The sequence below is a fragment of the Carassius carassius genome, chromosome 48 (assembly GCF_963082965.1).
Source record: "Carassius carassius chromosome 48, fCarCar2.1, whole genome shotgun sequence".
NCBI lineage: Eukaryota > Metazoa > Chordata > Actinopteri > Cypriniformes > Cyprinidae > Carassius > Carassius carassius.
Window position 1 is genome coordinate 7,166,458 of NC_081802.1, and position 12,981 is coordinate 7,179,438.

A 12,981-nucleotide genomic window follows, 5' to 3' on the forward strand; every position below is an offset into this window, starting at 1 on the left:
CAAATCATCATCTCTTTCAAAGTCCCTCAAGACAGTTTTGAGACAGTTTCTTACTTTGTGGCTGCCTGCTAGGATGGTATATCTCCAGATCGAAGGGTTGGGCGCTGGTTTTTTGGATCACAGTTACATTGGCTCCGGTCCACTTGTTGGCTTTGGTCAAAGTGTTGGTCCTCCAGTCAGTCCAATAGACATTCCCTCCAAAGAGAGACACAGCGAAGGGGTGAGAGAGAAACTCGTGGCCTCGAAGAATTTCAATCATCCCCGTGCCATCATATAGAGCAGAGTATATAGCGTCAGATCTGAAGAAGGACAAATAATTATCTTAGTATCATCATTACATTATTTTAAAATCGCCATGAAATGCAATCCACCTTATTCACTTTCTTAACACATATTTCTACACAATACAAAACTGAATCAAATATATTTAGTCTCGTTTCATGTTGATTTACATTAGTTCAATTAACTGAATTGAGTCAAATTCAGAATTAAAAAAAAAAAAAAGATTTATTAAGTGTGATTTGATTCAGTTCAGGAACATTTGATTTGATTTGACTTAACTAGAATCAAACTCTGCAGATCTGGTTTAGCTCTGAGTTATGTCAGTTCAATTAAGTGAACTGGGCTGAATCAAATCTACCTGAAATACAATTCGGAATTACATTAATACAGTTCACTAAACTAAAGTTAATCTTCAATTCAGAACAACCTGATCTGAATTAAATCAAACCTAATCTTGTTTAACTCTGAATTCTGACAAATAAATGAACTGAACCAGGATGTTTCAAATCAAATCAACATCAAAATAAATCCAAATTAATAAATCTTAGTCAAATCAACCTGAATAAAACTAAAATCTTACCTTATGTTGTTTGACTCTGAGTTATGACGATTTAATGAACAAAATTAGTTTCAAATCAAATCTAACTTAAGTCTTAAACTCAAAATTACAACCATTTAGTTACAGAGTCGAATCAAACCATTGAATTTAACTCAATCAAATCAAACAATCTTGTTTAACTCTAATTTAACTCTTTTTAAATTACCTGTACAATTACCTATACTTGTTTCAAATCAAATCAACCCGAAATGAATCAATTCGAACTTAAAAAATAAATAAATTGAATAGAAATTTAAAAGATCTTAAAATAAACCTTGTTCTTGATAAAGTAGCTTAATTATAAAAAATATTTTCACTGAACTTTATCAAGTCAACTCAACCTGAATCAAACTAAAGCAAAACAAATTTAATATTGTTTAACTCTGAATAAGAACATTTCGATTAACTGAATGGAACCAAGTTAATTCAAATTAAATCAGCCTAAACTGAATCAAATACAAATGTATAAATCCTATGACATCAACCAAGTAGTGTCAAAATAAATCAAAGTTTGCTTGAATGAAAATAAAAATGTATACAATAAATGAATATACGTCATATATATGAACATATTCTACATTTAACTACAAAGACCATGTACTCTAAATAAATGGGTCTATTCAGCCTAAAACAGTCAAAATAGTTTGCAAGAAAGTGCACAGATGCTTTAATGATGAGACACAGTTGAGAGATAAAAAAGAAAGAAATGCTGTTGACAGACTGAGAGAGAAAGAGAGACGCGTGATCTGAATATAGCAGGGACAAAAATGAGGTAATCAAAAGCAGAAAATTGATCAGATTCTTTATAAAGTCCAAGAATCTCATTATCTGAATATTAATTTGTGTTGCATTTGGAGCCACCGGGCACAAGAGCAATTAAATTATCGCTGTGAGAAATTCTAGATGAGAGTTTATGAATGTGTCAGGACAGCAAAATTGCTACGCCACTGCTTTGGTAAATATGAAAAAATACTTGATAGGCAAAATTATAATCAATAGTAATAGCATATCTCTGTCAGCCTGTCATTTCATCGCCGGCAGAGGTGGATCTCGAATTTGAACCGGTACAAAAACACATCAATCATTCAACCAAACGAGCGCTTGAACTTGTTACAAACGACTGAACCTGAGCTTATTCCCAATTCCACCCTTCCATCCAAAACATTCCCTAACGGTCTTGTCTAGCGAGAAAATATTCGAAAACCAAACTGAAGAGTTCTTGTGTGTTTCTCACCGGGCGTCTGTCCATATTATCCTGCTCTCCATGTGGTCCAAGGTCAGTCCGTTGGGCCAAGCTCCGGAGTCCATGTCCTTGAAAACCACATGTCTCTGTTTCCCGCTCATGGAAGCACCTTCGATGCGGGGAAACGTGGCGTCCCAGTCGGTCCAGAATAAGGCACTGTTGACGACAAAACTCAATGTTAAAATCTACCTTAAACGACTTTCAAACGAGGTTTACTTGCAAACCACATCCTCATTAAAAGTATTAGCATTAACACAATTACAAAACAGGTAAGAATGTGTAATGGCCCAATTTCATGGTAATATCCCTTCTGGAAATCATTTAAAAACTCCTTTATGGGTGATTAGATGGGTTCATTACGATTTGCAAGCCACCGAATGGAGCTATCAATCACTGAAGTTGTTCATTAAAGCTATGAAGTAATTGGAAAACTGGTGCTTTGCTGTTATTTTCTACTAATGGATTGAGAAACATACCCCTGGCCGGGGTCCACAGCGATGGCCCGAGGGTGTTCCATACCCCCGGCGATGAGGGTGGTTCTTAATTCGCCATTTAGCTTAGACACCTCAATCTGGTCCAGGTTACTGTCGATCCAGTAGAGATTTCCCGCTATCCAATCAACAGCAAGGCCTTCTGGAGTGGCTAGACCATGCTGGATCACCACCTCGATTGACGAAACACCTGCCGGGACAACAAACTGGGTTATTTTAAAGGAATTAAATGGTTGTTAGGTTGTTAGCTGGTCAGTCAAGCTCAAGATTACTTGCATTAAGCTATGAAGTGTGTGAAATTTCTCAATATTTACTCATCAACTCTTTTGTGATCTAAGTGTAAATTACTTCACACATTTTGGGAGCTTTTGAAGCTGAAATTATAACACAGTTGGTAGACTGACTTTTTAAGGGTAAAACTAGCTATATAAACACATTTTGTGAGGAAATGGGAAGAAGGAAGTTGCACCCAAAAGTACTTTCTTCCAAAATAATTCCTTGACACAAACTTTTCTTTTTTTTTCTTCTGCAGTTCTGCAGTTTTCAGTCCCACTGTAAATACCACTGAATCATATTAAAGTATGTATGGTACAATCAAGTCATAAATGTTAACACTGTTAAACTGTTAAAAAAAAAAAAATGTTGAACATACCACCTCCCTCTGACAACTTCCCGCGGTAAATTTTGTCCTCTACGACATCGGTCCAATACAGCAGGCTCTGGTTGAAATGGAAATCCAAAGCAATGGTGTTTCTGAGCCCGGGGACCAACAGGCTGTAGTCGCCCCTTTGCAGGTCGATGCGGCGAATTTCGTGTCTGATGGAAAAAATGATGAAAGCCTCAAAAGGATCTACAAAAAGACAGAAAACAATCAGTAAAGAGAACAAGAACGCATGCATCATAGGACTGTGAAAATGTTTAAGCAAGATTATAGTTGGTCTTGTTGGTACTCTGAAATCACAATCAAAAGGATCTGTGTGTATTTTAGGAAGTGGTTTTACAATAAACTGCTATTAATTGAATAACATTACTCATTTGTAGACTAAATCGTTAAAAATGTGAAATTGACTAAATAATTTTTATCTGTCAAGTGAAATATTGTTAAGAAACATTACCATACCCCCCCCCCCCCCCCCCCAAAAAAAAATCACTTATATATAATTTTTGCATTGCACTGGTAAAATTCTTAATGAAAAAAGGATTAAAATATCACTAAAAATAATATGTATATAGCAATCTGTAAAGTTAAAAGAAAACAGTCCAAAAAAGTTACGCAACATTAACATTTAACATTGGTCATTAAAAAATAAAAAATAGAAAAATCTAAATGCTAAGATGTTAAAATAAAATAAAAAGACTTATTTAATAAAATAAACATATATTTATTAAATTACTAATTAAGTTATAGAGTAGATAAAAACAAATTAAACTGATTTCCAATAAAACTGGGAAAAAAATGAAAAAAGGCAAGACATTTGAAAAGTATTCATATAAAAAACATTAAAATATAATTTAATAATAATAATCTTTGAATAATGTTAGCACATTCCAAGCTATGAATAATGCAAAAATGTTATGCAGCACACATCTCTACAAGTCTGAGACTGAAGAGGAAACCTTACGTGGACTGCGATATGAAAACTGAGCTGTATGTTTCAGTAAAAGCTTGTTTTTCTTTTTTTTAAAACATGTTACCGAGTGCTCTTCCTGCATATCTTCCTTTCAACTCACATAAAGTGCACAGGAGTCTGAACTCTCTGATAATTCCCAGCCCGCTTTTGCACTCTTGTAAAGTCAAAACGCTCAAATGAAATGCATACATACAAAGGATGCACAATCCTCTCTCCAAAACTAAATATGAATAAATATGCACTGAAAAACAACAATTAACTTGCTTCTCATCTAGCAGCCATTTATCCATGTTATTTTCAGCACAGAAATGAAGGGTCATTTGGTTCCCTTGAGGTTAATTGCCTTGCAGTCTGGACTGTAATCTGGTTTTAACCCTGTTTGAGATTGAACCTCTAATTTTAATGTGAAAAATTCAGATTGTTAACCACAGGCCAACCAAGAATCATCATGCTGTCTTTTACCTGTATCATAACAGCTGTCCCCATCGGGTCCAAGACTCCAGCCTGGATAGCAGGAGCATTTCACAGTATTCTTGTGTTGTTCGCACACTTGGCTGCAGCGTAGGTGCCTGGTACAGTAATCCAGGACTTCGCACGTCCGACCATCCGAACCCAGTTGGAACCCGGCCGGACAGGAACACACGACCCCTTTACCGGGCGCCACAGAGCACTCATGACTGCAGCCGCCCTTTCTCACCGAACACTGGTCTGAGATGGAGAAAAAAAGCAGGCGTAGGGGGTTAACGTCAGAAAGCATGGACGAAACTGTCACTTCAGAAGAAAATAGCAGGTTCCCAACACTGAGGTGGCAGCTATGCTGCTCCAAGATATCTGTTCTTCTTAGTTTTTCTTCTAATGAAAACTCAGAGGCACTGAACTCCAAGCCATTTCCACCCTTAGTATCATTTGAATATGATTTATGGCTGAAGACTGTAGGTTTGGACAATGAAATGTGACGGTACGTCACTGAAGTGGTCCCATGGTGAGATGCTAAATGGAAAAAACATGGTTAAGTATTAGCTAAAATTGTCAACTAGCAGAATATAGCAGCCTCCCTCTTGGGTAATGAGCGCAATAATGTTATTTCTAACAGTGATGATAAAGTGTACATTTGTGGCAAAAAAAAAAGTTTTGCACATGGAGGGAAAACAAACTCTTTTAAATGAGCATTAAAAATCAAGCTCTGTCTCAAGATAAACTATTGAGGCATAGAAAGGTTATATCAAAACCAAAAAAACGTTTTAAACTCTTTGCTTTAGCAGGACAGTGAATATTTAGTAATTGAATGCTAAAATATTATTCCCAGTAAGTATTTGACAATATTAAGCACTGCATTGGTTTGATCTTCCCACAAAAACTGAGGCCACGGAGGGATTCAAGGTAACACCGCCTTGAACAGCAAGGTTTAAATGAAGCATCTAGCACTGACAGTGGATAATGTATGCATAAACCTCAAGGCAGTCAGATTGGTGGTGGATTTGTGGAGTGAATAAAACTGTGCTAGACACTCAAATGGAAACAACAAAGCAGAGGCAGAAGAGATGTGGGGAATAGAAATGGGCCATTGATGAGGGAAAAAGAGCTCGGGAAAGGTATAAAAAGGCAAGTGTAAGTACATTCAATCAAGCTGGAGTACAATCTGAGGCATTGAGGAGTCGTGAGGTCTGAGCGAAGTTACTAATATAGTAGAAAAATTAAAGTATTTTAACAGGGGAATAAAGGATCTTTTTTGGACTCCATTAAAGGATTTTTAGGCTGCATTAATTAGGTAAACCGGAACTGGGAACACTTCCCATAACACCCGATTTACTTACTACATCATTAGAAGAATGGCATCTACGCTAATATTAGTCTGTTTCTCTCTTATTCCGAGGTCACCGTAGCCACCAGATCCAGTCTGTGTCCAGATCAGAGGGTCACTGCAGTCACCCGGATCCAGTACGTATCCAGACCAGATGGTGGATCAGCACGTAGAGAGGACCTCTACAGCCCTGAAAGACAGTGGAGACCAGGACAACTAGAGCCCCAGATACAGATCCCCTGTAAAGACCTTGTCTCAGAGGAGCACCAGGACAAGACCACAGGAAACAGATGATTCTTCTGCACAATCTGACTTTGCTGCAGCCTGGAATTGAACTACTGGTTTCGTCTGGTCAGAGGAGAACTGGCCCCCCAACTGAGCCTGGTTTCTCCCAAGGTTTTTTTCTCCATTCTGTCACCGATGGAGTTTCGGTTCCTTGCCGCTGTCGCCTCTGGCTTGCTTAGTTGGGGTCACTTCATCTACAGCAATATCGTTGACTTGATTGCAAATGATTGCACAGACAATATTTAACTGAACAGAGATGACATCACTGAATTCAATGATGAACTGCCTTTAACTGTCATTTTGCATTATTGACACACTGTTTTCCTAACGAATGTTGTTCAGTTGCTTTGACGCAATGTATTTTGTTTAAAGCGCTATATAAATAAAGGTGACTTGACTTGACTTGACTTGACTGAGAGAAATTGTACATACACAAATCCTGATTTTAGCATCTTGGTTTGATCATGTTGTTGTTGGATTGGAAACCTTGAAGTCTTCATTTAAAATTCAAGATTCATACAAACAGATTTAAGACAGATGGATGCAATAAGTTACTTTTTCTTGGGGAAATGCAATTTTGTAATGCATTCATTTTAAAATTAACTTTCCCCAACACTGGAGAGATTTTTCTAGGCATCCAAGACTGTCCAGCTGTATGTCAGATCTCATCAAGTTGGATTAAAAACAAACTAGAATTCACAATTCATAGCATAGCGAAGGCCAGCATGTCCATTCCCACGTCGTCTGTAACACTGACAAAAGCAGCCGCAGGGCAAAACCTTGCAACGCCCATTGAGATCAGGAAAGAGCTGTTGATACTATATATATATATATATATATAAAGATATAAAGTAAAGAACCAGCTAAGCACTGACAATCTGGTTAAAGCATTTGAGTTGCATACTAACAAAGAACAAAAAAATGGTGACCTATTTCTCTCTAAGATTGACTCTACAAAGCTGGGAATGTGATCTGGAGGCTCATTCATCATGATTAGTCCTATTAAGTGTAGGCCAGGTCTGTTTTAAACAATATTTATCTCACTCAGAAAACTTCTGCAATGTTTCTAGACCATTGGGTTTTGACGATTTTGTATTTATCTTGACCAGGACGAGTGCATTCATCTCTGCCAGCAGATTTGCAGGATTTGGTTTCAGTCCAGCTTTCATTGTCATGTCCAAGATATTTTAGCAGGACACTGAGAGTGTGCTTAAAGTTAATGGGGGTTTGATTGGCCCTTTTAAAATTAACAGGGACATTAGACTGAAATGCGACGTAAAATGCTCTTTTCAAGCCCGCTGAACCTGTGCTTGCTGCGATTCGGGCTACAGCTTTCAATGCAGTGCTAACACAAATTACACTATTGTTTTATTAAAGACCAGTGAGAATAGAATAGAATAGAATAGAATTAATAAAAAATACAAAATAAATACTTACATTAAAATAAATATATTTTAAATTAAGTATATTACAAAGAAAAAGGTAAATTTAAAATAAAATAAATATATTGTAACATTTACATAATTGTATATTTATTTTCGAGAAGCAGAAATGAAAACTAAGATATTAAGAATTATTTTCAGAAAATATATTTTATTATTCTTAGCTTAAATAGCAAAAAGAAAATGCTAATGGAAAAGAAATGCTATAATTTACATAATTATATATATATATATATATATATATATATATATACACACAGTACAGACCAAAAGTTTGGAAACATTACTATTTCTAATGTTTTTGAAAGAAGTTTCTTCTGCTCATCAAGCCTGCATTTATTTGATCAGAAATACAGAAAAAAACAGTAATATTGTGAAATATTATTACAACTTAAAATAAAAGTTTTCTATTTGAATATACTTTAAAAAAATACTTTATTCCTGTGATGCAAAGCTGAATTTTCAGCATCATTACTCCAGCCTTCAGTGTCACATGTAACATCCAGTCTATCACATGATCATTTAGAAATCATTCTAATATTTTGATTTATTATGAGTGTTGGAAACAGTTCTGCGGTCTAATATATTTGATGAATAAAAGGTTGAAAAAGAACTGCATTTATTCAAAATAAAAACAAATTTTAATAATATATATTCTAATAATATATATTCTTTACTATCACTTTTTATCAATTTAACACATCCTTGCTGAATAAAAGTATTGATTTTATTTAAAAAAAAAGAAAGATTTTTTTTTTTTTTTTCCATTTGTTAACCCTCTGAGGTCTAGGGGTTTTGGGGGCCTGGAGAGGGCTAAGATACTCAAAAAATTTTGTGTACTCAAAATCTGGCATCTGCATGGTTGCCATAGTGATGACTTACACCAAGACACATACAAAAGAAGCTGTCATTGTAGAAAGAGAAAATTTGGCTCACGCTCCTTTGCTCATTAACAAAGAGAACAACACGTGTGCATAAAAGAGCGAATTCAGCTGAAGACGCTTTTTGTGAGTGTTTAACACTAAAGCTTCACTGAAGTCACGTCCCGAGCTCCGAAAACAAAACCTGATCTGAAACACATTGGATTTTAATCAGATTTTAAACCACATATTGATTCGGTTTGGATACGGTTAGTTACAGTCAGATTCCATGGGGTTTTTGCTACAAACAATTAAACTGATTTGGGTTGGATATTTGCTGCCTATCTGAACAAAACCTAATTATTTTGGTCGAAAGGAGGAAATAAATTCCCAGTCAAATTTCCTTTCTGACAGACGGAACCGATATCTGATGATATTTCAGCTAAATGTCATATGACTGGGGAGTATGAGAGATACTGAATATGTTGCGCCATTCCTGATATATTAGATTCATATTTTGTACCAAAAATAAGGTGATTCACAACTAGATGGTGGATAATATATATATATATATATATATATATATATATATATATATATATATGTACTGTGTATATTGTCTCTTCAGTCATTACTAACTGCAGAAAAGACCTTACAGAGTCTCTTACAGAGTTTTCAGCATGCTTTTCAGCTTTAATCAGTCTGGAGGGGGAAGTGTGTGTGTGTGTGTGTGTGTGTGTGTGTGTGTGTGTGTGTGTGTGTGTGTGTGTGTGTGTGTGTGTGTGTGTGTGTGTGTGAAAGAGGGAAAGAGAGGAGGAGGAGGAGCCGATAGATGTAATTGGCTCTAAGCTGATATTCCAGTGCTACCTCATCTTACCTGAGGGAAGAGATCTCTTTCTGAAGCTTTCCTAAATGAACCTTAATACACACTCACTAAAATCCTCCAATCCCCCAAGAGTTGAGTCGAGATGAGAACACATACAGTAATACAGTAATAGTAATAATAATAATAATAATAATAATTATTATTATTATTATTATTATTATTAATAAACTAAAATACATTATTAAATATATATTATAATATAATAATAAAATGAATAACTATCTCAAATAATAATAGAATGCATAGAATATTGTGCTTGTATATTATTACATATTGAATATTATTCATTTTTTGCTACAATTTAAGTCAAAATTAAGGTAAAAATTGATTCAGACATCTTAAAATTTTTTTTTTTACTTTTTTTTTTTTAAATCTATGTTAAATTTATGTATAGATATATTTATGGAGACCGAAAGCGATTTTAAAAACAAATTTAAACAATTTGGACTATTTTGTATTACAAATGTAACCACTTCTCATGTAAAATTATTTTAAATCATGTTAATTTAAATAACATTAAGATAAATGAAAATAAATGATTAATTATTTAATTTTTCTTACAAAAGTATATATTTATTTATTTACTCTGAGGCATCAGAGTATCTATTGTAACAGACATCTATAAAAGGGGAAAAAAAGGGATATAAAAAAATAATAATCATAAATACCTCGGCCAATGTTTAACAGTACAGCCCTTAAACAATAGAGAATTATTGGTTCAAAACAATGTCATTCAATGCCCATGTCTAACCTTAAACCTAACCTGAAATCTGATTGGTTGATAGCAATGTTGTTCCAGTGAGGAAGCTGATTCATGAACGCATCGACATCACATTAAACCTTAAATCACCATCAGTGATCACTAACAAACCACATCCCATGACTCACCACAGTACGGTCCCTCGTCGGAATGGTCCGCGCAGTCCCTCCAACCATTACAGATTCGCTCTGGCGGGAGGCACACAGACGTGTCATTGCCGCAGGGAAACTTCGGAGGCTTACAGACGGACACTTCACACCCCTCCTCATCCGACTGGTCCTCGCAGTCGATGTCTCCATCGCACACCCAGTCCTTACTAATGCATTTCCCTGTGCATGAGAAAACAAATGTTTTACAAAGGACTTTTTTAACCATTAACTCTCCGCAAAGCTATCTGTTTTCTGCACACTTTTTCTTTGACCAAAACACTCTAGTCTATCTGTGATACGGCATATTATTTCCCATAGGGCTACATACAGTTTCACAGTGCTTTTTTTTGTCCTTGGTTTTTGCTGTATCATTGGCAGTAATGGGGTACATAATCTTTGTTAGCTGTTAGCGTTTGGACTGACGGTTTCATAGCCATTTTTATTTAAATACCCTTTTCTCAATTTAATGGGAGACTTGAGTTTCTCTGTACAGTTTCATACAGAATCCTTATCGGTTCTTCTTAATGGTGTACTGAATAACCTAAGGTGTTTTGAATTTTTTTCTTTCTTTTTTTTCATGTATGTGAGTATGAGACAAGTCATTAGCGGTTCCCTCATTATCTCTCCAGACATGTCCTTTAAGAAGGTGAAACGGGCGATGAGTACATAAATTACTTTTCTGTATCTTCCGAGACCAAATAGTGTCTTCATGTTCATTAGACTTTCACCAAGACTTTGCTTAATCAGATTTTAATTCACTTTACCTTGGGTTTTACAGAAACTTTGTTTGGCTAGGTCTCTGTACTACCTGAATTTATATCCTTACCATGCTAGATTAAAAAGGCTAAAATTAAAATCTCCTCCATGTTTATGAAAGGTCTGAGGCAATAAAACATTCTGACACTTGTTCTATAGTTTCTAGCTGTTCGGTTTTCAGTCCTAAACCTGGGAGTGAATTAGCCCTTTCGCTAACAGCTCCACTCAGGGATGAATAATGGCTTTACAACAGCGGTTTTAGATTTAAGAATAAAATAAGCTTTGTGACTTCCAGGTTTTGATCCACAGTATAAAATTACACACAGTGACACCTCAAATGTGAAACCGTTATGTGCTTTTTATTTGCTAAAGTAAACATGCTATCAAGTTGCTAGTGAGAGCAGGCAACACAAAATGAATAAGTTGGTGTTCACACAGGACGTTTTCTGTAGGTTAGTGATAGGCTTATGATTAATGATATGGACATAAAATATATTTACTTCTCGCTGGAAAAAAAAACTGCTTATAAACCAGCCTGTGTTGGTTTTTAGCTTTTCTAACTAGTCAAGTTTGTGTTAGCTAGATAGCTAGTTGGTCATCCAGGATAGTAAGTGCCCAAAACGGCTGTAAAACCAACTAAAAGACATGCCTGAGAGACCACCTAAGACAGGAAACCAGTTTAGGTTTAACATGTTTTCAGCAGGCTTGGGTACAACAATGCAATGTATTTATTTATAAGTTTAGGCTGGTTTAAGATGATTCAGGTTTTGGGGGCACAATAATGCAATCCCTGCTGAACAAAAAATAAAAAAATAAAAATAATCTAAAACCAGGCAATATCCATTTAAATTTGATTAATTGCTATTAATTTGGTTATTTAAATAGACATGTTTGTGAGACTAAGACCAGGAAACCATTTAATTTGGGAAAAAACATCCATGTATACTTGATTACCTGCCATTAAGTTGTTTAATTAAACTTCATATTACATAATTATTGTAATTACACATTTTAGTTGATTGACAGCCCTTATGTATATTACCTCACAAATTGGAGTAGGTCTCTTTTTTTATCCCTTAAAAGTTCCTCTCAGAAACCAGCCTTCAGCTTTTTTAAAGTGGCAAATGCTCCACTTCCCAACCTCTATCTTTTGAAGTTCAACATCGCAGATCAATTCACATGCACACATTTACCCACAAACACACACTAACACAAATACAATTCCACCTGAACCTGACTCACAAGAGTAATAAAATATTCCCCGTCTGCCACAATCATAACAAAACGATGCATCTTAAACATGATTAATTCAGTCTAGAGGGAGGCAAAGCAATAATCAATGGCCTTTTGGAAGTGACTTTTCACATCACAATCCCATTTTCAGAGGAATAACAGTAATGCAATAAAATTGGAATGAGGGCTGATTCATCACGCCACCCCAGGCCACACAATCAATCAATTAATGATCATATTTACGAGCCTCTTCACCCAGTAATGACGTTATTAAGAATTTTCCAAAGGATGAAAGTTGATTATGTAATGTGATAATGTGACTATGTAATGGATGTTGCTTTCTACCTGAGACCTTGCAGGTGAACTTTGCCTTGGGGTCACACATTCTCTTGGCTCCCTCACAGGCAAATTCATCGCTACCATCCTCACAGTCTTTGTCTCCGTCACAGCGCCATATTTCGGGAACGCAGGTGCCGTCACCACGGCAGTGGAACTCTTTCTCGCTGCAGTCGTTAACGGCGGAGAGCACTGATGGAGGGAAAGATTCTTGGTGATGAAAGTTTT

General features: G+C 35.7%; 1 protein-coding gene across 1 annotated transcript in view; it reads right to left on the reverse strand.

The window, feature by feature from the left end:
- LOC132131111 (low-density lipoprotein receptor-related protein 1B-like) overlaps positions 1 to 12,981 on the reverse strand; it is a 238,602-nt gene that overhangs the window by 122,095 nt on the left and 103,526 nt on the right. The window contains exons 20-26 of the mRNA XM_059543053.1: positions 12,763 to 12,945; positions 10,408 to 10,608; positions 4,708 to 4,953; positions 3,267 to 3,464; positions 2,600 to 2,804; positions 2,115 to 2,279; positions 55 to 299 (exon numbers count right to left, since the gene is read on the reverse strand). Coding sequence (XP_059399036.1) covers positions 55 to 299; positions 2,115 to 2,279; positions 2,600 to 2,804; positions 3,267 to 3,464; positions 4,708 to 4,953; positions 10,408 to 10,608; positions 12,763 to 12,945 — 1,443 coding nt within the window. The remainder of the gene's footprint in view (positions 1 to 54; positions 300 to 2,114; positions 2,280 to 2,599; positions 2,805 to 3,266; positions 3,465 to 4,707; positions 4,954 to 10,407; positions 10,609 to 12,762; positions 12,946 to 12,981) is intronic.